The 24,411-nt window shown below is 33.6% G+C and overlaps 4 protein-coding genes across 7 annotated transcripts; 1 reads left to right on the top strand and 3 right to left on the bottom strand.

Annotated features, from left to right (window-relative positions):
• Nucleotides 1-1,564: 1,564 nt before the first annotated feature.
• Nucleotides 1,565-2,038, bottom strand: LOC110612699 (S-protein homolog 2). The gene has a single exon (XM_021753475.1). It carries the CDS (start codon nt 2,036-2,038, stop codon nt 1,565-1,567), a length of 474 nt encoding a protein of 157 aa, XP_021609167.1.
• A 1,067-nt stretch (nt 2,039-3,105) lies between these two features.
• On the top strand, nt 3,106-6,964 carry LOC110613681 (25.3 kDa vesicle transport protein). The gene is made up of 6 exons (XM_021754916.2): nt 3,106-3,238; nt 3,998-4,220; nt 4,494-4,654; nt 4,770-4,916; nt 5,812-5,888; nt 6,480-6,964. Exons 2-6 carry the CDS (start codon nt 4,033-4,035, stop codon nt 6,561-6,563), a joined length of 657 nt encoding a protein of 218 aa, XP_021610608.1. The 5' UTR covers nt 3,106-3,238; nt 3,998-4,032; the 3' UTR covers nt 6,564-6,964.
• A 688-nt stretch (nt 6,965-7,652) lies between these two features.
• LOC110613680 (3-oxoacyl-[acyl-carrier-protein] synthase II, chloroplastic) lies at nt 7,653-11,974 on the bottom strand. Of its 4 annotated transcripts, XM_021754915.2 has the most exons (13): nt 11,097-11,972; nt 10,516-10,718; nt 10,217-10,420; nt 9,826-9,936; nt 9,644-9,739; nt 9,457-9,502; nt 9,130-9,209; nt 8,977-9,045; nt 8,806-8,890; nt 8,388-8,542; nt 8,232-8,312; nt 8,088-8,147; nt 7,653-7,997 (listed from the first exon to the last, which is right to left on the bottom strand). In XM_021754915.2, exons 1-13 carry the CDS (start codon nt 11,452-11,454, stop codon nt 7,881-7,883), a joined length of 1,665 nt encoding a protein of 554 aa, XP_021610607.1. In that variant the 5' UTR covers nt 11,455-11,972; the 3' UTR covers nt 7,653-7,880. The 4 variants fall into 4 exon arrangements, with proteins under 4 accessions (XP_021610607.1, XP_021610605.1, XP_043811951.1 ...); XM_021754913.2 differs by having other exon boundaries at nt 7,653-8,147; nt 11,097-11,973; XM_043956016.1 differs by having other exon boundaries at nt 8,232-8,542.
• Nucleotides 11,975-12,939: 965 nt separating this feature from the next.
• LOC110612750 (protein PHYTOCHROME-DEPENDENT LATE-FLOWERING) lies at nt 12,940-22,493 on the bottom strand. The gene is made up of 12 exons (XM_021753530.2): nt 21,729-22,493; nt 20,637-20,694; nt 20,481-20,545; nt 20,277-20,360; nt 18,745-18,825; nt 18,376-18,537; nt 18,197-18,295; nt 16,740-18,112; nt 16,156-16,382; nt 15,921-16,069; nt 15,209-15,247; nt 12,940-15,121 (listed from the first exon to the last, which is right to left on the bottom strand). Exons 1-12 carry the CDS (start codon nt 21,879-21,881, stop codon nt 13,529-13,531), a joined length of 4,083 nt encoding a protein of 1,360 aa, XP_021609222.1. The 5' UTR covers nt 21,882-22,493; the 3' UTR covers nt 12,940-13,528.
• Between the last annotated feature and the right edge of the window lie 1,918 nt (nt 22,494-24,411).

The raw sequence follows: 24,411 nt of genomic DNA, 5'->3' as shown, positions 1-24,411 counted from the left end.
CTCACAACGATATTTGGTATATTTTTTTTAATCTTTTCATTGTTTATCTTTATGTGTAGCAATATATTTTTTTATTAAAAAATAATTAATTTGGTTTTTGATGGAAAATGGATTGAAAAAAGTGATAAGAATATAGTTTTATTAAAAATATATATTTTGTGTAAGGATTAAAAATAAAGTAATTGATTGTGAATTTTTAATAATAAAATGTATACATAAAAAATGTTTAAAATAATTTAAATAAAAGTGAAAATTCATTAAGAAAAAAAGGTTATATGCGAAGATTTTGTAATTCTGCTAAAAATGCGTTATCTAAAATGTTGGAAAGGAAATATATTTATTTGCCTCATCAATTTTCCTAAAAAAGAATTTTTTTTGTTTTTGTTTCTATATTAAGTTGAATAATGCAAATCTAATTTAAGATTTTTTCAATTAATAATATTATTTTTTGAATAAAAAAAGAAAAACCAAGTGAATGATTATATACTTGTAAAATCCACGTAAATTACACTTATACATCTTCTATTAATTACATTTAATAAATATATATCCAAATTAATTGGGATATTGCATATTAATTACAAAAATTACATTTTCATTTCTAATTAAACCTTTTCTTAAATAAGAATATTATTTTTTTTTTATAAAAATACATTCTACCAAAAAAGAAAGCCAAGTAATATATTCGTTTAATTATTTAATTTTCAAATTAACTTTCTTTGCCACCACTATGTACGTGCATTTTTCGAGATTGGGTGAATTCTATAAATTTTAAATTGTGTTTTTTGCCTTTTAATCATTGTTGAGTAGGCAACATAAGTATATAAGCATAGGAGTTTAGTCTAAAAAAATAACGTAAAATATAAATAAAATATTTTAATTGAAACTAAAAGTATTTAATTTATTTTAAAAATTTAAAGGACTATTGAATGTCACCATAATTTTCTTATTTTATTAATTTTTGAATTTTAAAATTTTATTGACATATTTTAATAGTTAAAAATTTTTCTTAGACTTAAAAGAATTAAAGACTTGTGTAATTTTTTTTAAAAACCATATCAACACTTTGGAAGTAAAGAAAAACTAATCATATTAGATTAATAAGATTATTTTTCGTACTTTACAAACTAAATAATTCTTCTGCTTTTTTAAAAAAAAATTAAAATTTCCTAATATTGTATTCATTTTAAAAAGTTTCTTTATTTTGGATTGACCAAAATTTAATTAAGGATTTACAACTGCAAAAAATTAAATATTGACAAAAAAAACAACTCATCAAAACAAAGGCGTTATAACTCCTTAAAATTTATATGGAAATGACTTAAATATAAGGATTTGATTACTTATATAAGCAACTCAAATATATTATAATAAAATCAAACAAAAGAAAATTACAGATAAATTTTGAAGAAATAGATTATTATTATTATTAAAAAAAAAAAAAAAAAAGCTCATTCGAGATTACCAGAGTTAACTATATGCCATTATTATTAAGCTAAACCTCGACAAAATAAGTCGGAGTTTCATTTTATTACATAACATTGTGATAAGAAGAAAAAAAGAACTATTGAAGCCAGTCATATATCTTGTCCCATTTGTCTTGGCCATCAACAGTAAAATAGATGCCATCATCTTGTGCTCGCCAATAGCAATTATCATCACCAACACAGCACTCCGAGGCCTCGATAGAATCCCTAAAAACAATCGCGTGTTGATGCTTTGCCCCCCATTCTAAATCACAGGTGAATATTGTTTTTCCTCCAAATACTTTCAACTTAAAGCTGAAATGAAAGTCACCTCCCACATTGAGTGTATGATTCCCAAGATCATCATCCAGTGATCTACATTGAAGAAGCAGTGGATTAGCATTGCTGCTCAGACCATTAATGACGTGAACTGTAAACCTGAAGCACAGCCCATCAGTCTTACTTTGTATCGATGTTAGCTGTTGTGTGGGCTGACGAGCAAGAACTGGGTTGTAGCTTATTGCCAATAGAGAGAAAAAGAGAGACAAGTGAAACCAGCTGATTGGAACCATGATTCTAAAAAATGGGAGGAGCTTGAAATTTGAGTGTAGGATGATAGAGCTGAGTACGATTGCTTATATTTATAGCTAGATCTCGGTCTCAATATTTTTGAGACATAAATAAGCGGATCCCACATTCACATATTTTATGAAATAAAAATTTTAAAAATTTTATTATTTAATTTTTATATTATATGCATAACTTTTTGCCTAATTAAATTACTTTATATGAGTGGATTTTATTTCAAAATCTAGTATTTTACCAAAATTAAAATGATTATGTTTCTATTAATTTTCTAGTAAAGATTTGTCCAAATCAAATAGGACGGTGGGACATGCATATCAATGACAAATATTTCGAAAGCTAACATTTTTACCAAACACACACATGCATATTTATGCACTTTTAATTTATAAATATTTCATTTTTAGTAAAGATTTTACCCAATCCATTGGGATCTTTGGGACGACGCATATCAATTGGAAAAAAAAATAAAAAAATTGACAATGGAGGATTGGATTTAATGGAGCCATTTATCAGAACAAAACCACTGAAATTCTCAACTTGCTAAAAGAAAACAATTATGACCTATAAATAGAAAATAATCATAGAAATAATATGTTTCATTTTGAGAGAAAAAAAAAAAAAATCATGCTCCATACAGGAGAGGAGATATTAAAATTAATATTAAAATTAAGAGATTAAGGATTAAAATTACCTAATAATTTAATTCAATGACTAAAAATGTGAAAAATCTGTTTTAAACTAAATTATATAATATGATTATTTATATTGAATATATTAAGTTTAATGATCATTTATTTTTTATAAGAAATTTACATTCTTAAATAATTTTTATTTTAAAATACAAAAACTTATTCAAAATACTTTCATAATAAATATAACAATATTATAATAATACAATCTATATTTTTTATTTAATAGTTCAATAATTAAAATATAATACTATCGACCACTGAACTTTTTAACTATTAGGCCCGTAGCTTAGCCTGGCCCGAATAGAAAGCCTTTAATTTACAGTTCGTTAAATTTATTTGTTTTTTTTTTAAAAAAAAAATAATAATGAAACCCTTTATATTTTTCATCCCTCTATCTCCGATCTCTGTTTTGCAGCGCATAGATTTCACCATCAGCTTTGCTCCCCAGATCTCTTGCATCACCGACACCAGAATCCCAGATGCTATTATCAGGTACTTCTCGTTGTAACCTTCTGTGATTGGATAATTTCGTGTTTTTGCTGCACATTGATTTTTAATGTGGTATCTCGCAAATTTGCTTGAACAAGTGGTTAAATGATTTCTTCGGTTAGTATTTCATCTATGCAGATAGATCATAAGTATTGTGTTTTCTTGGTTTGTTTCCTATTGCATTAGTAATGGTTAAATTCAATAATTTTATCAAAAACAAGAAGTGGGTCTCTCTCTCCCTCTCTCTGGGGGTTCTTTAGAGATCATTTCTCATATGTGGAGAACTGGACATCTTGGAATACATTTTAGGTAAATTACAGAAGATTAAAATCTCTGTTTCTGTTTTTGATGATTGAAAGAAAAAGAAGGAACTCGGCTTATTGTTATTTTGTAGCAATTTTGGCTTTACAGCTGGGCCTATTTGTTGAGAAATTGGTGTCAATTTCAAAATAACCGTACGGATTTTAGTGGTAGGATATTATTGTTAGATTTAAGGAGACCATATAGTCAGTGAGGTTCTCAAAATTTAGCCTTTTGCTTCGTGCAGCCAAAATCTAGCCTCCTATTGCAATTAAATGTTTTTTTCTTTAAAATTTTATTTTGCCCCACTCCAATGTGATCGTTACTGATAAAAAGTTATAAAGTAGCTTAAGCATTAACCAAGAGCATCTTGTTCCTGCTATATCATCAGCTTGAAAGAGTTCGTTTGGATTATGATCAACTTGTTAGCTATCTCATGTATCTGGTTTTGACGTAATGCAGTTATTTTGTACATCTGAGGAAGATAGAAAGTCAAAATGGTGAAACTGACAATGATTGCTCGTGTCACTGATGGGCTTCCACTAGCCGAGGGATTGGATGATGGCCGTGATGTGAAAGATATTGAAATGTACAAACAACAAGTAAAGGCGCTGTTTAAGAATCTTGCTACTCGCCAAAATGAACCTTCTAGGATGTCCATTGAAACGGGTCCTTATGTGTTCCAGTATCCTGCTCATGTTTGGATTTATTGATGGGATTACCTTTTAAAATTTTGGACTCATAACTTAAATTTCAGTTTCTTATATTTGATTTTGCTGAACTGACATGGTCCCTTGCTTTAAACATCATTTGTTTATTTGATATTGTTATTGTGCATGTATTGGTCTATTATTGTGTTCAAAATGTGGTACAATTATTCCATTGCTTTAGTTAACTTATAAAAATATGTGTATGCACATTTATCTTTGTCAGCATTTCCCTTGACACTAGAACTTAGTTATATCATCGAAGGACATGTTTGTTACCTTACAATGTGTGATCGTTCTTACCCTAAGAAGCTAGCCTTTCAGTATTTGGAAGATCTGAAAAATGAATTTGAGCGCATCAATGGGGCTCAGATTGAAACTGCTGCCAGACCTTATGCCTTCATTAAATTTGGTAGGTCTTTGGTTCTTTTTGTTTTATTGAACTTGTCCTTCACACGTGATTTTGTTTACTTTGTTTTCTATACCTCTGCTAGGCTTGATTCTGTTTTCATGTTTATGTTTTAAAGATACTTTCATACAGAAAACAAAGAAATTATACCAGGATACCCGCACTCAGCGGAATATTGCAAAGTTGAATGATGAACTCTATGAAGTTCACCAAATAATGACTCGCAATGTGCAGGAAGTACTCGGTGTTGGTGAAAAACTAGACCGTAAGATATGCCCCTTCTATTTTCAAGATCACTTGATTTCGGTGTCTTATACTGTTTTTCTTTTGCTCAAATGGATCCCAAAGAATACAATTCTCGATAACATAATTAGGATGTGAGGAAGATCTAAGCTTGCATTAAGTATTTGTTCATACATATTATGAAATGTACATGATGAGTTGATAAATGTATACAGATGACAACTTGGTTAGATAGGTTAAGAAAATATATGGTAAAATAATTCAAAGCTTAAGCTTTTTGTGTTTGTTAATGCAAACACCTTGGCTTTCTAAATTCAAAGTTAATCTACAATTGTTAATTTTGAATAGGGCATTCTCTATGAATTAGATCCTTAAAATTGGCCCCTTTTAGTTATGTTGGATTACAATAATATCTTTGAAAGAATAGCATTTGATGTACTCACATTCCGTTGGTAAATTCTGGAATTGTTTGGTCTTGCTAGGGAATTAAAGCTGAGTTATAGTGTACTACCTACTCTGTTTAAATTCTCTCAGTCTTTTCTTTCATGCATATGAATCACCATTTTAGGGTCAAGGTTGTGTAAGCTAGAATGTGCATATATATCACTTCTTATGGGAATTTTTATTTGACATCCTGGTTGTAGTCTGTTCTTTACCAATAAGTTTATAGTTAAGCTGGCCTAATATTATGCTTTTTTGCTTTGTTATTTGATTTTGGTAATGTGTTTCTCTTTCCTGAGATTTTTGTTAGAGCATTAGCAGAAGGCACTTTGTTTTATTTTATTCCTTTACTAATTTTATCAGATAATGGTGTCAGTTATTTTTCTCTCTTTCTGGGTGAAATACCTTTGTACTTCACATATTTGGTGAAATATACTAAAAAAAGAATGCACTTTGCATGTTTGATGATAATGCAGAGGTCAGCGAAATGTCCAGTCGATTAACATCAGAATCTCGCATATATGCTGACAAGGCAAGAGATTTGAATAGGCAGGTTGGTTACGTTGATCTATTAGTTATGTTACGTTTGTCATTCAAGGCACTTCAAAACTTGCCTTTATATGGTTATTGGTCATTGCTGTCTTAATGCATATACAAAATGTTTGAAATTTGAAATTTGTTCCTATCACCAAAAAGAAAAGAAAAGTTGTGCACACAAATTTTTATAATGTCATCTTAATGCATATACAAAATGTTTTAAGAAAATGAATGGAAATCATGTTATTGCCTCATTATTTTTGCTACATTCTTGGAATTAGCATGGAAGAATGCATTATTTACCAATGGTGAAGAATAGGTCTGTGTTTGGAAGGTTGCTAGCTGATTGAGTTTTATTAGATCATGTGCGAAAATTGTTAGATAGATAGTGTGCCTATTGCAAGGGGATGGATTAAGCTCTCATAGTGCCTGCTTTTTTTTCTCTGGCGGTGGATTCATTCTTTAAGTCTTGCTTTATTTCCTTAAGGAGATAAAATCAGTCTCTGATCGGAATCACTATTTGCTGTCACTTCTTTCACATATAAGTGCATGTAAGTAGATACAACTGAAATTTATTTATCATGTGCTTTACACTCTTTGAGTGCAGGCCTTAATTAGAAAGTGGGCCCCCGTCGCTATTGTGTTGGGAGTTGTTTTCCTCCTTTTCTGGGTTAAAACGAAGATCTGGTGATCCAGTTGCCTTCTATGGTTTCTGAGAATTGTTGCATTATTTTCCTGGGTTTCTCTACATTGCTGTCGGTTAATTGTGTTCATGGGGAATTGTCTGAAAGGACTTCTGACTGAGGATTAGATGCACGTAAAGACTTAAATCATCTTTCAAGCTGGACTGTAGTTTTTGTTGATGGGACACTGGTTAAACGGACTTATTATTTAAGTAGCTCCCGATGACCATTTGGAGACGTGAAAGAGAGACCCTTTGGTTTACAAGTTGAGGAGCAAAAATACATCGGATACGATCAAATTTCTATATTCTCAATGCTTTATAGGGCAATATTAATCTACATGATCATGGCCATCAGTATGTGATTTACAATTGCAATATATACTTTCTAGAGATTTTAAATTACATCATGATTGTGTGCTTCTCATCATTTAATTATTATTTGTTGGTAGTATTATAGAAGCAAATAGTAACCTTGTTGCTTTTTGGATGTCATAGTGCCTTTGACCAGCATTAGTTTTTGTCACGAGCTCTGCTGAACATGAAATATACCATGTTCTCGATTGAATACGATCATCACAGATAGCCTAACAATAAATTGTTTATCAGACGGCATGGTATACATTGATCATGTTCTTAAAACTGATAGGCATAGCATTTTTCTGAGTGATAAAACAGTTTGATCATGAGTTTGCATGAAAGTAAACCCATGTACCTTTGCGGTGGTGAGACTTGATGATACTCGATGATTATTATGTGCTCTCCAGTTCGTTTGAGTTAATTGTCCTTTAAAAGTTTAGAAAATTGTTGATGGAAATGCAATTTGCCACATTGTTCATTTAGGTTTAATGGGTGTTGTATATATCATCAAAGCATTACATTGGCTTTGGTATGTCTCATTTTTTGTTGTCTGGTATTTAAAGACCTTATCTCAAAGCTCAAACCGTTTTTGTTTAGAAAGTGTATCCAGATAATGATAGATTAAGCAAACAATACAAGTCTAAATATTTCCTCATACCTTGCGCGCCCCTTATCCTCTTTTTCCTTTTTGTTTCGTTTTCATTTTTGTTGCAAAACCTGATACATGTGAACTGGCAATTGGGCAATTCATATGTCTAAGCACTCAATTCTGCTATACACCCAAATTAAGTTATTTCTCTTGATACGTTTCAGCTATTGTGTTTCTACTACATTTCTAGGAAACTAAGAAGATAAAGGGAGTAATGAACTTGCCATCCGACAAGGTCAGTCCATTTACTTTAAAGAGCAGAGCAGTGGCATACAATTGAAGCGTGAGCTATTGCGCAGCACTCTATTCACATGGATTCATTTGTAAGGTGCAAATAAGATGGAAGAATTGTGTCCTCCAAATCCGAAAGAGTTTGACAATGCCACCTTTATGTCCAGGCTTTCTTTTTTGGTGCCAACAAGCAAATCCCTGTCCTGAATACAGACATAGCACAATAAATTGAAGACAACTACTTGGAAAAGTGTAAAAGAGCATACTGTGAGATCATAGAAGGAATAACATACCACTGCTTCGTCAGGATTTTCAAGATTGATGTTAGGGTGGACCCATCCTGTTTGTATTGCCTATACTTGGAAAAAATAAGACCAAGTTATTAGTTTGAAGAGTTATTTCAGCAAAACCCATGGAAGAACGCAGAAGCTATTTACCTTAATTGTTGCTACAGCTTCCACAGCGCCTGAAGCTCCCAGTAGGTGGCCAATCATGGATTTTGTAGAGTTCACTCTTAGCTGCAAAAATGGTTTCAGAACTAAGGATTCTGAAGACTGAAGATAGATGCTAGATTTGAGTATATTTCCTTTTACCTCAGGGTTTTGGCCAAAACATCGAACTATAGCTTGGAATTCTGTAAGATCACCTCTTAGGGTGGATGTGGCGTGTGCATTTATATAGTTTACATTTTCTTTGGAAACACCAGATTGAACTAAGGCTTGCTCTATGCAAAGAGCTATTCCCATTCCTGATTTTAGAAATAAAAACATGAGTACTAGGTCACCTCATATCTCCACAGGTGTGGATCTTTACACAAACATCAAGTGCTACAATGCTTCAACCAATGAGCTTTAGCTTAATACAGGAGTCATTTCCAAGGTTTTAGTAGGAACCAAATGAATAAGCAAAAATAGAATTGCTGTTATGCTTTTGCAGGGGGAAAAGAAATTGTTTTTTTACCAACTTCAACTTGGAAACTTTTTTTTTGGCAAGTTTGGAAAGCTTGCTTACCATCAGGATGAGGGTCAGTCATGTGATAAGCATCACAAGTGAAGCTTCCACCTAGGAATTCTGAGTAAATCTTTGCTCCTCTTCTCTGTCATATCAGCATTTGACCATATATAAGGGAAACAAACCCCTCGGGGAAAACAAATAATAAAACCTGACCTAAAGCAGGTATACCTTAGCATGTTCTAGCTCTTCTAAGAGCAAAACACCAGCTCCTTCTCCAAGAACAAACCCATCGCGATCCTGTTCAATCAATAAAATTTTGAGGATCATAAATCACCGGAAGTAGCTTTTGTATAGAAGAAAGTAGAAAGCTCTATGCCCTACGGTATCCCAGGGGCGTGATGCTTTGGTTGGATCATCATTCCTTTGTGATAGAGTTCTGCAAGCCACAAAACCTCCCAAGCCTGAAACTCCAACATTAGAATAACATTTTTAGTTATGGCTTACATTTGTTAGAGGAAAATTTGTGGTTCACTGAAGCTCCGAGCGGAAAACTATCCATGGATGTAGGCACACTTGCTAAACTATATACAATCATGTTCATTTTTTTCGTCTCTGTTTTCTAATTCTCAAGTGTGATCGAGGGTTTTTTTTTTTGCTATCAGTTAGTTCATAACTTAAAAAATTATCGTCCTTGAAACCAACAATTACCTATTGGAATAATGGCTGCATCAGAACCACCACAAAGCATCAAGTCCTGCAAATTCCACAGTTAAAAAGAGCACAGCTTTAAAATTTTGAGATCTACCTAGAGAAAAGCATACATTCTTAAGACAATGTAGAATCTAACTGCATATTTCCAATTTCAGTCTGCAGAAAATGTAAGGGAGGTGCTTACTGTTTCCCCTCTGATGATGTGGTTTGCTGAATTAAGTATGCAAAAGTTGCTAGTTGCACAAGCAGAAGAGATTGAGTAGTTAGGGCCCATCCATCCCTGCAATTGGGCAACCTGTAAATTGCAATCTGCTGCGCCAAGAAATTTGTTATTTAGTACTAATCTATCTAGCTTTTTGAGCTTACCAAATCCATTGCTAGTATAGCTGAACCCACATTAGTTGTTGCAAATGGTACACAAAATGGATTCATCTTTTTATATGAAACCCTCAATGCTTCTATTGCATCATTAAAAATCTGTTCAAACAGTGCCATTCAGTAATCAGCAGAAAGCAAAAGCAAGTTTGTCATTGAATACAGAAAGCAAATGAATAATTCTGAAAGTGAATGAAACACATGAAAACTCAATAGCTTACAGTGAAATACAAAAAGGGAGTGAACCCATATGAAAGTTTTGTAACTCCCTATGGTAATACTTAAGAGAAATTCTGGACATAATATCAAATCTTTCTTTGGTATTGATTTGAAGTTTAGAGATAAAGAAACACCATTAATATGATGACAGAGCTTCACTTACTTTCATGCCTCCCAATGCAGAGCCAATAATAACCCCACATCTAGTTTTATCCAAAACATCCATTACTTGTTCTGTAATTCCAGCATCTGCCAAGGCTTTCTTGCCTGCAGTGAGCAAGTAAAGCACAGATTTATCTGCCCTTTTAAAAAGCTTGGGTGAGACGCATCCATCTGCTGAGAAAGATTTGATTTCACCTGCAATTTTCTGTTCCAACAAGAAAGGAGAGTTGTAAAAAACTGATTCAACTAACTATACAACCAATGATTTATGTAATTAGGTATGAGGCAATGAAAATATACAGTGGGAAACTGAGAGCAGTCAAAAGCCTCAATCTCACTTATTCCACTGACACCATCAAGAAGATTATTATAGAATGTATCTGCATCTTGACCTATTGAGGTTACCACGCCCATCCCCGTCACAACCACCCGCCGATTCTTTGTCAGAGGTTTCTTCTTCAATATAATTTCCTTTTCAGGTTGCACGGCCACAGCCACACCCCCTAAAAGCACAATAGAAGTAGTTACTAAGAAATGTTAATAAAGATGCACTTATACAAAAATGGGTGAGGCTAAGGAAGCCCGATATATTATTGATTACCCATGAAAATGAATATATTTAATAAATATTTTCTTCATGCATAATCAAAAAATTAATTTTTATATGAGCACGCATTCACTTTAGTTTATTTCTAGGAAAACTGATAGATTATTAGCTGTGTTATAATCAAGACCCCTACCCTACTTGAAATTAAATACGTCTTAATATATACAATATCTGAACCATCCCAAATCCAATTATTCCTAAAAAAATACCAAAGAAAAATCAGAATCCCATCAACCCTTTTTGACTAGTTATATATGAAACCATGTACAATTACCAGAGTGGACTGCACTTCTCTTCTGCATTTGTCTTCTATTTGATGATTTTGATCCAAAGAGTGAGAAAATACTGTTCAAGGATGAAGATGACCTATTTGAATTGTACAACACCTCAAATGGCTCCAAGGACAGGCAGGAACTCATCAAGCTCTGCATGCCAGATACTTGGAAAGATGAAAGTAAGTTCTGTGAACAGTGGACTGAACCTATGAGCTTCTTGTGTCTGGACTTCTGCGTCAGCCTCTTTGGATACTGAAATATAGAGGACTCTAGAAGATGATCTTTCTCGCAAGCAATGGACATGCAAGCTGCAAGAAACCACGTGCACAGAGGGGAGGACAAAGAAGAAACAGCCATCGATTTGGACTGGTAATAAAGGGAAATGTAATTGAAAACAAGGAGCTAAAGTTTGTTGATAGAGCTGCCACTGCAGAAACTGTACTAACCCAATTGCAAATGACACAGAAATTAAATAAACTAAAACAAAAGTGTAATGATTAAGCTAAGAGATCAGCAGTTTGATAAGAAAATTGTCATTGGAAAACAGACTTTAGAAAATTCATGGTGATCACATTTTCTACTGGAAGTGTAAGTTAAGGCAAAGAGAAGGGATAATTCTAGGTGGGTTTTTATTGTAAAATGGAGAAACCTGCTTTTTTGTACAAGTTCTGTGCATTAAATTGATTATTGTATGTTTGTGTTTGTATTATGGTAAGTTTCCTATGCCACAGGATTCTTAATGCTGTAATTTAATCTGCTTGACAAATATGTTGCAGTAATATTCTTTCTCCATAGCATCTGATTCCTTAGATTAGCAGTGTTCCACTGCAGCCGAGTTCTGAGTTTTATTTGATGAAATCAGATAAATGAAAAATGATTGGTGGAGTGAGTTGCTATAAAATAGTTGGAGGCTAATAAAATAAAATGAATATATAGCTGTGTATTTTTTAATAATGCATAGAATGATTGGATGAAAGAAAGAAAAATATAGAAACAAAGGTGATATTTTTTTTAGCATATGTCGAAATCTATGAAAATTATTTTTAACATAAAAAATAAAAGATGCTAATAAATTTATATATAAAAAAAATTAGTGACATTAATAAAATTCTTAAAATCTAAAATTACTTTAGTTCTTTAAAGAGAACATATCATTTATCTTAAAATATTAGTTTAATTTTTTTTAATTAAAAAAGTTTTTTTTAAAAATTATAAAATATATTTAAAAAATATATATTTTCAATGAAAGAGTCGGAGCCTAAACAATCAGAGCCTAACTAAATGTGTAACAAAGGATGACGAAAACCTGTTGATCTATCTTGAGAAAATCAGAGGTATGATTAATGGGAAGACCATGAAGAATAAAAAGATCCAAACCACAGGAAATTATTATCTGTGCAGACTGCAGGCTTGTAGATTTCACTTTTCTCGGATAATTCGTTTATAATGTCCGATGTTGATATATTTAATTAATAACACAACTGGAAAAAGAAAGGCATATGCTTGGTTAGAATGACAAAAGCAGGATTATCTTGCGGCTCATGGCTGCCTTCATAAGTTACTTTTTCTGTCTGATACTTCATTTATACAAACCATTTGCATTGGAACATCCTTTTGAAGTGCTCTGAGAAATGGATGCTCATATCCCAACCAAGGATAAAATTTTCTTTTAAAAAAAAAAAAATTAATTAAACGTAAAACTGAATTGAACAAATTTCATAAAATTAAAAACTGACTTAAATAATATATCAAGAAAATCAAACTGAATATTTAAATTAAATCAATTTAATTAATAGTCTAATTTTTCTCAAATTTTAGTACAACTCGTGAAACAAATTAATGTGTTGAAAATATTCATAATCAGAAAATAACATAATAAATAATTATATATAAAAGAACCGCTCTATACTGACTTACTTAGACTTAATCCAGTAGATAAAAGCACATTACTTCGAGTCATCACACCCCAATTCCCTACTTAAAAAAAATCTAGAACCAAATCAATCAGTAAAATAAATTCGATTCAATACAATTAAGATCGTTTCAATTCCTGCACACACCTAACCACTAGAGAACAATCATGTGACAAAAAGCATCCTGCTAATAGAACAGCCCCCATTTGAATGTTATGCCAGTGATCAAACTAACAATGGCGTAGTCCTTAAAAGTTCCGACACCTGGATTAGACAGCACAGTGTTTATACTGAAACCTGGATATGCAATTTCCTCCAAGCAGGCAAGCAACCATTAATCACTAGACTTGAATATTTTATCCTCAATAATTTTAGTATCAGCTATTCACAAGAAATTTCTCCTTCCAACTAGCTTCAACGTGATTGAACTCAATGGCCCTATTCTCGCTGCATACCTTTTAGTTTCCACGAAAGAACAGCTCAGAGGATGTTGCTTCTGACCAGGTAGTCCAACTTTACTATGCGTTATTAACTGAATTGCTTTTGTTTACACCTTGGAGCTCCAATGGAGAGTTTGTGATGCTTCCAACTGAGCCAAGGGTCTGAGAGCTCAACTGCGGACTAGCAGGACAAGCTTCTGGATTACCAGCACTCAATGCATGGATTGCTCCAGAGCTTAACTGTGGACTCATTGGGGTTCGCTGGCTCATCTGTTGTGGACTAGGTTGCTGCTGGGGTTGCTGTTGTGCTTGTTGGTTCAGTTGTGGAATTCCCATGGTTGATGGTGAGCCTACTTGTGGAGGTGAGACAACAGCCTGTAGTGATGAGGATGGATCTTGCTGCTGTTGTTGCTGCTGTAATTGCTGCTGTTGTAATTGTTGCTGCAATTGTTGTTGTTGCTGCTGCTGCTGCTGTAATTGTTGTTGTAATTGCAGTTGTTGTGGTTGTTGCTGTTGGTTCATATAGAGATTCATCCCTGACATCAGTTTTGGTGGACCCATAGGCCCCATTACATTCCCCATTACATTCCGCTGCATTGGATTCATATTCGCTCGGTTCAGAGGCTGGCCAAGCATGGAAAGCCCAGCAGAACCTGGGTGCATCTGTCTGGCTCCTGACATCCCAGCTATCCCTGACTGAGGGCCACCTAGCACACCTGTTCTGTTCTGTACCATAAGTCTTGATGTCAGCAGAGCAGCTTGTGCCTGAGCCATTTGTCCAGTACGGATCCGCTGAGTTATTGCATTAATATTTGAAGTTTGGCCCAGATTCAATGGGTTTTGGCCAACATTGTTAATACTCGATATAGATGCCATTGGTCCAGAGATTCCAGGTCCTATTCCCCTTGCACCTCCAATGCCCATGGTATTGCCAAGGCCTCCTAGGCCAACCATATTGTTGGCCATATTTCCCATTCCCATTGCTGTCCCAAGCCCCATCATCATTTTCCTCTGCTGCATCTGTGGCTGCTGCTGCTGTTGTTGCTGCGGCTGCTGCTGCTGCTGTGTTTGTAGTTGCTGCTGCTGTGGTTGCTGCTGCTGCTGCTGCTGTAACAGCTGATTCTGGAGGTGAGAAGACTTGTTGACCATGTGATTACCCAGCTGCATATTAGAATTCTGGCCAAGTGTGTTCAAGTGCGAGAGTGGATTAGATGGAAGCACCATTGGTGACCTCTGGAATTGTGAATGCTGTTGTTGAATCAAGGGATGTTGATTTGGCTGCTGCTGCTGCTGTTGTGGTTGCTGCTGCAGCTGTTGTGGTTGCTGTTGCTGCTGAAGAGATGGTTGCGAGTCTAGCTGATGTGGTCTTGTAGACATTGGAACTGTAGACAAGAGACCTTGAGACATTGGCAAGGCTTGAGCGTTTCCAGGAGGCAGCATCCTAGTGTTTGCTAATAGATTCTGGGATGGGTTAATGGATGCATTACCACTAATACTCGGCTTTACTTCATTGGATGCCTGACCTGGAACTGCTTCATTGTACTGTTGCACCTCAACAGCTGAATTATTAGGAGAAATTCCAGCAGCATTTGGATGACTACTTGAGGCAATATTCATGCGGATAGGCTTTGGTTGAATATTATCTTCCACGATATATCCTTCACGTACCATCTGCATAAGCAAATTACATCACTCAATTGCAATTGTGCAGCAAACTAGCAATCCAAAACAAGTAATTTTCTTTTCCCTGAAACATACCAGTGAGCAAAATTGTGCTGCAAGCAAATCTGCAAAGTGCTGTAACAGAAATTAGTCAGACATGGAAAACAGAACATGAGGAATATACTTGTCAGGATAAGCAAAGATTAACATGCAATTCAAATTGTAGGATATTATAAAACATGATATGGAGTTTGGAATTTGATCCCAATGTGAGATTATTCTCTCATCCCATGCAAACGTTAAAAATAATTGTTCACTTAACCAGCATAAAAAATAACTGTTGCGATGCTCGAAGCCATACTCAACAGACAGAAACAAAACCTCACTTGTGGAGTCAAGATTGTAAAGATGACTAACACAGGGAATCACTGCATCAAAGTAGTTCATACTCAACAAAGGAACTTTGAAGGAAAGGATTGCAATGGCATAGCTCAAATAACATCAGCAGACTGATTACAGAATCTATGGTGTCTGAGTAAACTTTAGGGAAAAAAGGCACATATACATGTACACAATTAAGAAAAGGCTCCTTAAGCCAGTATCTAACTGTTGATATGATTTTCTTCATCATACATTGCAGACCTCACACACAAAGAAGATAGAGAAAGGGCACTATTGTGATTAAGAATTACTTTGATTACTCCTAATAACTTGGAAAATGTTGCTTCCAATTCAAATGTAGAATTGGATTCATCTTAGATTAAATTTTCATTATGTCAAACAAATGTAATCTGCAAAGCAAACTCACAGTATTGGGCAATGTTGGGAGATAATCCTCTGCAGACAGGACATCACCATCCTCTGGTTCTCCATAATGCATTGCTACAGTACCATCACTTGGCTTCTCTAACATGATCATTCTAGTACATAATCGATGACCATAAGCACCAACATTCCCTGTAATGAAATTTACCATTAGGAAAGTGAAATAAGCTAAAATTACAAGAAGCATGACTAAAAATTCCGTTGAGAACATGAGAAACCTGGTAATACTCGATCTGCCTGCAAAAAATTTATAATCCTCATCTTGCAGACATTCATGCTGCCACCTACAATTGACTTTGATAATTGTCTTGCACTTGCATCATCTTTCACATCCTCACTATTAGGTAAACTAGAGAGACAAGCCATCAGATTTTGATGTGAAAATGTGTTGGATTTCCTGACAGAGTACTCATCAACCTTATTTTTCTTGCAGTTGAGTTGATGCCTGCAAAAGCAGCCATTAGAACATGAATAACATGAGTAAGATGGAACAAGATGACACAGCTGCTGAAATCAGAAGAAGAGCCTAATTAAGGTGCTATGAAAAACAAGAAAATTATTGGGGTTAACGCAATCGATAAACATTCCCTGAATGTTCTTCAACTTGATTCAAATGAGAGTGAAAATAAAATATAAGTAACTTATTTGTACATTTTTAAGAGATCATATTTATGATTATGCAAAAAAGAAAGGATTGATAGTACCTAACAAACAAATTTTACCATATAAAGGAGAAAGGAGGTGAGGGTACGAAAAAACCAAAGCACACAAGTCAAAATGCAATACTTAGTGGACATCATACCTCATAGTCAGCATCTCAATCTTTGAGAACCTTTCAAGCATGGATTGATCAGCCATACTTGGAGTTCCAACAGAAGGACTAGTTGCATTTAGTGGAACACTTATGTTACTAACGCTTGCAGGAGAGCCAATCCCACTCATTACTGGAGTTTTTGGGAGGGAATTAGATCTTCGCTTTGCAGCAGCCTGGGCCTGATGTCTTTGTAAGGAATCATTAGCACTGGAAGTTAAAGATGGGGTTCCACCCACAGCAGGAACCGAGGTAACAGCTGACCTCTCCTTTTGTGATGATCCAATTGCAGCATTGGCTGCAACTGCTCCAAAGTGAGGCCCAGCAGAGCCACTAGAGAATTCGCCAGATTTTGATGATAATGGTGATTGAGGCAAAGTCCCAGCAGATAACCGGGGACTTTGCACTGTTTTCCTCTTCTGTAGTTGTTCCTCCTTCCTTGAGTCTTGGCTGAGATTGCTCCATGCAGCCTGAGCAAAACTTGATCTCATGAGATGATGTGGTAATCTTTGTTGTAGCCGTGACTGCTGTGGGTCCAGATGGCCTGTTTCTGTCTCCATTATATCATTTTTACCCTGATTTAGCTCTGAGCCATCCAGCTTTTCTGTTTCAAACTGTTCTTCCTTGGGACCAAACCTTACACCTGGCTGTGCTGCAGAAAATGATGTTGGTGCACCATTTTGATTTATAACGCCTTCAAACATCTGCTGAGGATATTTCTGAACACCTGCATTAGCATAATGAATTCCTCTTGCCATTGCTTGTTGCTGTGATAAAGAGATCTTCCAGTTCATATCTGATGCATGAAGGCCTTCCATATGGAGCCCTATCTGCTGCTGTTGAATTCCATCAGGACCCACGGAGGCAAGCCTTGCTCTCTTATTAAAACTGGATAAGGATGACATTTGCCCATCTTGATTCTCCCTCTTACCATGACTTGAAGCACCAGAATTCGTATTGTCACCATATGAAATCACCATGTCCTGCCCAGCAGAGGAAACTCCTGAATTAGCAGTAGGAGTCCCTGACCCTTGCTCCTGTATACTTCTTTGGGTGCCCACACCAATCTGATACCTTGGTTGCTGTGAAACCAAAGGTAGAGCTGGAACATTGCCATCAGGTGCAAAGCTTCTTGCTCCCATGGCTAACATGTTGCTTGGACCAAGGTTTTGAGGGGTCAGATTCTCTGGGATGCTCTGTGGCATCATATTGCCAGAAATAATCACTGAATCTCCTAACCTACTGCTTGAGCTTTCTGGCACTCGATCTATACAAACTTTCTTCCCATGGATTCTGTTACTAGAGGTTACTTCAGGCATCTGTCTCAATCTTTTTCTCCGCAAGTTGCTCAGCCCCAAATTGAGCTGCAATTGATTCTCAACATAGTTCAGAAACATAAATTAATTCCTCCAGCCAGCAAACATTGAACCTGTCTCCAAGTTCATTACCTTTGTGGGAGTTGGGTCATTACATAGCCTATCCAATTTGGGAGTAGGGTCTAACAAAAGATGTGGTTGCAATGCTTTCAATATCCGGGATTCCACTTCCTGCAATTAATAATGAAAAAATATGTGACTTATTGACAACATTCATTTTCCAAGGATTAAATGAGTCAAGTGACACTTACCATCAAATCACCGTAAGTCCAGGTATTATCTGAGATCAAAGGGATATCCTTCACTACATTCTCTAATGACATCCTAAGGCGCACTCTATTTACAACAGGATTCCCGTCCACTGGTGGAGTGTTAGATCCTTGCTCAGAAACATTATTTCGATAATCTCGAACCTGCAAGAATTTTGATATGGCAAATTTTAATATCTGCAAAAGTATGCCAACTTCAACAACTTCTTGCCTAGTGCCCATGCACACACATGATTCCAGACATGTAAGGTAATTACCCATTGACTTCATACTCATTATTCATTCAGTCAAGCTATGCACCACGCTGACAATTTTTAGTAAATGTAAAGAAGAAGACTTGGAAGTACTCACCTCACAAACGAGTGTGCCATTAACATATTTGCATGGTATATCATCCAGAATATCTCCAGGCAACCAGCCAGACTCAATTGCCTCAAAATATATTAGCACATATATGGAAAAAAACTGTCAGCTTAAAAAAATGGGAGAGAGAAAGAAATAGTAAATGATATCTAAGGCATTATGGTGATGCATACAAGATATTTAGGGACAGGCACAGTCCTTATCATTTAATATTGGGTGAACTATATTTTTTAGCCAAATGTATATGCGGTTTTACAATTTTAGCCATTTTTTTGTAACAATTTTAATGAAATTGAAAGGTTTACTTACAATTTTAGCCAGAGGATGAAAAAAAAGAAATAAAATATGCTGACATGGCTACCCAGTCAGCAAAAAAAATTTAATGCAGAACCCACATTACCAAAGGTAAACTATATATTTTAACTAATCTTTTACGTGATTTGATAGTTTTAGCCAATTTTCTTTTTCAAATTTAATTAAAATTTTCATATTCATCTGAATCAAACCATATTCATGCAGTAATTTGCCAAAAATAAAAGCTCAATTAAACCATTTCTAGGTGGGACTATATTACAAAAAATTGACATCAAACCAAGCTAAAATTGATAGGCACTTGTTTACAAATTAAGAACTTATAATATATGTAAGTAGCCAATTTAGAAAAGGGGGCTTGTTTACAAAAATAATTTGTAAGGTTGATGTCAATTTTAGTCTAGGGCGAACAGGAAACTTATTTTAGTATGGTATGACATACTCATTGTCCTATTTTTGGATGTAATATTAGTGTAAATTGTTGAATCCACTTGTATCAAACCATATTCAGGTGGGTTCAACATTAAAAAAAATATAATTTTTACTTGATAGAGCAACTTATTCAAGTGGGTTCCGCATATAATTTCTGCGTAGACTGAACAACGACATCACTTCCTATTCCACTTTTTTATCTTTTGGCTAAAATTGACAAAAAAAAAAAAGAGAAGGATTCACTAAAATTTGCAATTTGTTAAAAGCTTGCTAAAATATATAATTTAGCCTATCATAATAGGTGGAAGCCACAGTAATTTCTTTTGTTTTGCCGACTGAACATCCATGTCAGCATATTTTATTCCCCTTTTCACCCCCTCACTAAAATTGTAACTAAACTTTTTAATTTGGCTAAAATTGTAAAAAAACAAAGAGAGAGATGGTTAGAATCGTAAAATTGCATATACGTTTGGCTAAAAAATATGTTTCCCCTCTAATTTGTAAATATAAAAATGAAAGTCATGAAGACTTTTTTAGATGATACAAAATGCTTTTGAGGCCCAATGTGTTGCTTGTACATTAAACAGGTCAAGCTGAGAAGTAAATGACTGCACATTATGTTTACCCATAACTCAACCTTCTGTTAATTAAATATTAAAAAATGGCACAATTACTCTTCTATATGTGCTAAAAATAAGCTCATGACCATACAACAAATGTCTACTAATATAATATCACAACAGAGTTCAATTAAAAGGAGAACAGTTGATATTTACCAAAAAGAGAGTTTCAGATGTCTTATCATATGGATGCAACAACTTTGAAGCATCTTGAAGCATAGCCTGATGTGCAACCTCATTCTGAAAATCCATAAACTATACAGAGTCAAAAAGAAACTTAAAATTACATTTAAAAGATTCTTTTTATTCCCTTCCCTTCTCCATTTGGTTCCAAAAGCAAAAATGTTCTTTCAAACAAACCTCTGAAGGCTTTCCAATAGAATATCCATCGGGGTAGATGTTCAATGCGAACGAAACTTCATGCTCTGGCAAAAAAAGAACTCAAAAATTTCACAATCTGAACAGAAAGAATAAAGAAATTGCTAATCCATGATGCAGATATTCTAAATCCATTACCAGAGATGGTTGAACTTGAAACACCAGAGACATCATCACTGCCCTCAACTAAGCCAACCTACTTTCAAAAATACACCAAGTTATCATAGGCATAAAACAGAAATATGATATAGCACTGTGACTTAACCGTTAGTCCACACACAGATCATGTAAAGGCTCTCCATTTAAAAGAAAGAATACCTTCCCCCTTGCCATAAAAGGGAAAGCAAAAATACAATAATTTAAGGGAAAATGGTGTCCATATATTACTTGTTGCCCAAAAAAAATAAAATAAAACATAAAAAAAAGGACGAAATCAATTTTCAAGTACCCGCTTTTAAAAGGAGTAAAGAAAAATAATACTGATACAATATGTTATGTATTTTGCAAAAATCTTCACTTAACCATGTGCAATTATAATCATCTAGCAGCTGTTAACTTCGTCCATGAATCAAATATGCATTTTGTGAAACATGTAATGCTCTTACTACGTAAAAAACTCAATAAAAGACAAAGAACAAAATCTTGAATCCTTTTCTTTGTAAGTGACGTTACAAACTAAATGGAATAAGCAGAAGCAGGATATTTACCAAAATTGGCAGGTACAGCACACCACTCTTCACTAAAGAGAGGCTTGTTTAGGGTATAGGCAACAAAATTAATAAACAAATACATATTTAACATTTAACAAACTGGGACTGGTCACTTACACGCAGCTAAGATCTGATAAGTTTAAAATTTGCATATGTTTCCCCTACTTAAACTGCCAAATCGGATCCAAGTAATGACAATTAACATCAATAGCAAAGTTAACTACTAATCCTCAGTTCAGTTGAGACGGAAAATGCCGACAAATGGGAAGAAATTAAGATTTTGAATCTACAAATTCTAATCATTCTTCCTGGCAAAATAACAGTGCGTTCCATTGAACTAAACTCAGCTTAATTTGCATGGTAATGCTTAGTTAAGTTCAACATCTGTCAGCACAATCTTGACATGCATATGTGTAGAAATCTTATGCTCCATTTATTTCCTTCCTTTTCTTTTAGCTTTCACCTCTGACACTACTACCTGCTGCCAATCGACCAGACTAATTCAAGTATAGATAATTACCTCAAGCTTTCTCGTGGAGGAATCATTCTTCGAGACAATCACAGAGCCCTCCTTGGAATTTTCCGAAACCTCATCCAAAGCAGGCTCTGGTAGAATAACTGGCTTTGGATGGAACCTTGTGCCAGTTTTTGAGACCTTAAAAGATACCCCCATTTAAACACTTACTAATGGAGGTCTGTTTGGATATCGAGAAAGGGAAGGAAAATATAAGCAGGCCCCAATGGAAGGAAGCTTATTTTAATAATGAATTAAACCTTTTCAGACAAATACTCAAGTGGAGTTCTTTGAGAAATTGAGGTTTTAAAGAGTTTAATTGAGATATCTAGGCGGTGGGTTTCCTTTCTGTTCTCACTTGTAGACAAATTCGAGGTTTTATACGGTGTTTGGATGGAGAAAAGGCGGAAGACGAGAAGCTATAATATCATTGTCTCAAGAACTCAATTGAGAAACCAACATCAGCTATTTTGGGAAATTTGAGATTTTTAACATTGACGAGAGTGCCTGGTTTCTAAACCATACACAGAGAACAGATGAGAGGCTTCTCTGAAAAAGATTGAGGTTTTGAGATAGTGTTTGGACGCTGAGAAAGTGAAGGACGAGTGTGAGATCGATAAAATCCGAGTTAGGAAAAAGAAAAGAAGATTGGAATGCATCGAAAGGAGACGAGGGTACCAAAAGGGAAGATTTTGCAGAGGCAGAAGGAGAAAGAGTTTCTGTATTGGATTTCTAGGCTTGGACCCGTTTCTGTTTAGCGTTGTCGTCCGATGCCCATGATATGGAATCTAAGCCTCATTAGATCGACGGTCCACAGTTTGAGTCAGCCGAAACAGTTAGATTGAGTAAGTAAATTATCTAAAAGAATTTTTATATATCCTCTTAACTAATCACTGTTATAATATCAATAATATTTGAGGTAATTAAAATATTAATATTTAGGAATTTAGAAAATAAAAGTAAAATTTATTTTATATTATTTAACTAATTATTGTTATAATGGTTATCTATTATTAAAATATGTATTACTAATGAATAGAGTTTAATTAAAATGATTTTATCATATACTAACGTATTAGAATTGATATTGTAAGATTAATTGAATTGAAAACTGCATATAATTATCATAAAAATATATAAATTTAATTTTTAAATAATTATTAATGCAGTCACACATTATAAATATCAACTCTAAATGATTTTTTTGAAACTCAAAGTAAAATATTCTCAAGTTAGGTCTATAAAATCATCCTTCTTAAATTATAGTTAGGCTAGACTTGAAAAAAACAAAATAAATAAAAAATCCAAAACTCAAATTTCCATCCACATGAAGGGGAGAATGAGGGACAGGTTTCAAAAGAAATGAAAAAAAAAAAAACAAAAAAAAAATAAAATAAAAACTTTTTCTTGCCTTTAACCACCACAATAATCCAAAATTTATAGTTAAAAAAATATTAAATTTCACATCAATTATATGAATTTATATATTAGAAAAAAATTATTAAAATTATTGTAAGTACAAATTTATTTTTTAAATCATTAAATCTTATTTACATGAAAAATCTCTAATTTAGATCAATTAATTGATATAAAATAAAATTATAACAGTTAAAATTAAATTAAAAAAATATTATCAACAAAATTGAATTGAAATAAAAGCCGGAGAGCTGAATAATAAATTGATTCATTCTCATTCAAGTTATCAATTTAAACTTATTTCGTTGAATTTTTAATTTATATATTATATGATATTTAATAAAATTCCCAAAGTCTATTTTTTATAAAAATAAAAAAAAATATTTTTTCCTTCATAATATATGACATAATTAATAAATTTATTTTTTTATTTTTAAAATTTAATATTTCAATCCATTAACTTTAATTTTATTAAAATTAAATATTTTTTTATAAAAGACATCATTAATAAAATGACAAATAATTTAATTACCTTTTTTAAAATTTAATATTTTAATTCATAAAATTTATTTTCATTAAAATTAAAAGTTTCTCGCCTTTAAAAAATTGAAGCAGCAAAAATTTATTCACAAATCAAAATAAAATTAAAATTAAAATTATAAACTCAATCATCACAAATAAATAAAACTTTCAACAGATTTAAAATACAAATCCAATAAATATAATAAAAATAATAAATTTAATAAAAATTTAAATAAATAAAATTTAAATTATAAAAAAAAAAAAAATTGCTGATCTGTGTTGTTGCTCGCGGTCGCCTGCCGCTTGTTATCGTCCGTTACTTGTTGTTGCCCATAGCTCATTGTCGTCTGTCGCTTGCTGTTCATATCACTTGCCGCTTGTTGTGCCTTTTACTCGTGTTGGTAGTCTTATCGTCCACTGCTCGCTGCGCCTTCACCGACGACACTTACCGCTCGTGTCATCGATCATTCACGTCGCGGATTGGTCCTCCATCTCCTCCTCTTTATTACAAAATGAAATTTTCAAAGATAAATTTTATGATTTTGAGTGATGAATTAGACATAAATAATGAAAAATTAAGGATAAATAATAAAAAATTTAAAAGTTTGTAATTTTTATTAATGATAAAGTATTTTTAAAATTATATTTTAATTTATTTTTTTAATCAAACTTAAATAATTGATTTAACATAATTTTTAAATAAAAAATTTTAAATTTAAACGAAATTAAAATTAAAGCGATAGAATTATTA

Source organism: Manihot esculenta, chromosome 4 (genome assembly GCF_001659605.2).
Source record: "Manihot esculenta cultivar AM560-2 chromosome 4, M.esculenta_v8, whole genome shotgun sequence".
NCBI classification, from domain to species: domain Eukaryota; kingdom Viridiplantae; phylum Streptophyta; class Magnoliopsida; order Malpighiales; family Euphorbiaceae; genus Manihot; species Manihot esculenta.
The sequence above is the reverse complement of the archived record's forward strand: the minus strand, read 5'-3'. Positions and strand labels throughout refer to the sequence as shown.

Bases quoted from the DNA above. Each gene is read 5' to 3' on its own strand.
- LOC110612699 (XM_021753475.1), bottom strand. From the start codon at position 2,038: ATGGTTCCAATCAGCTGGTTTCACTTGTCTCTCTTTTTCTCTCTATTG.
- LOC110613681 (XM_021754916.2), top strand. From the start codon at position 4,033: ATGGTGAAACTGACAATGATTGCTCGTGTCACTGATGGGCTTCCACTA. The intron at 4,221-4,493 runs GTATCCTGCTCA...ACTAGAACTTAG, and splicing joins ACGGGTCCTTATGTGTTCCA to TTATATCATCGAAGGACATG. The intron at 4,655-4,769 runs GTAGGTCTTTGG...TATGTTTTAAAG, and splicing joins TTATGCCTTCATTAAATTTG to ATACTTTCATACAGAAAACA.
- LOC110613680 (XM_043956015.1), bottom strand. From the start codon at position 11,454: ATGGCTGTTTCTTCTTTGTCCTCCCCTCTGTGCACGTGGTTTCTTGCA. The intron at 10,719-11,096 runs GTAATTGTACAT...TTGTGCTTTTAG, and splicing joins GAGAAGTGCAGTCCACTCTG to GGGGTGTGGCTGTGGCCGTG. The intron at 9,937-10,216 runs GTAAGTGAAGCT...CTGTTTGAACAG, and splicing joins CTGCATTGGGAGGCATGAAA to ATTTTTAATGATGCAATAGA.
- LOC110612750 (XM_021753530.2), bottom strand. From the start codon at position 21,881: ATGGGGGTATCTTTTAAGGTCTCAAAAACTGGCACAAGGTTCCATCCA. The intron at 18,296-18,375 runs GTAAGTGTCACT...TATTAATTGCAG, and splicing joins GGACTTACGGTGATTTGATG to GAAGTGGAATCCCGGATATT. The intron at 15,122-15,208 runs GTATGTTTCAGG...TTGCTTATGCAG, and splicing joins CAGCACAATTTTGCTCACTG to ATGGTACGTGAAGGATATAT.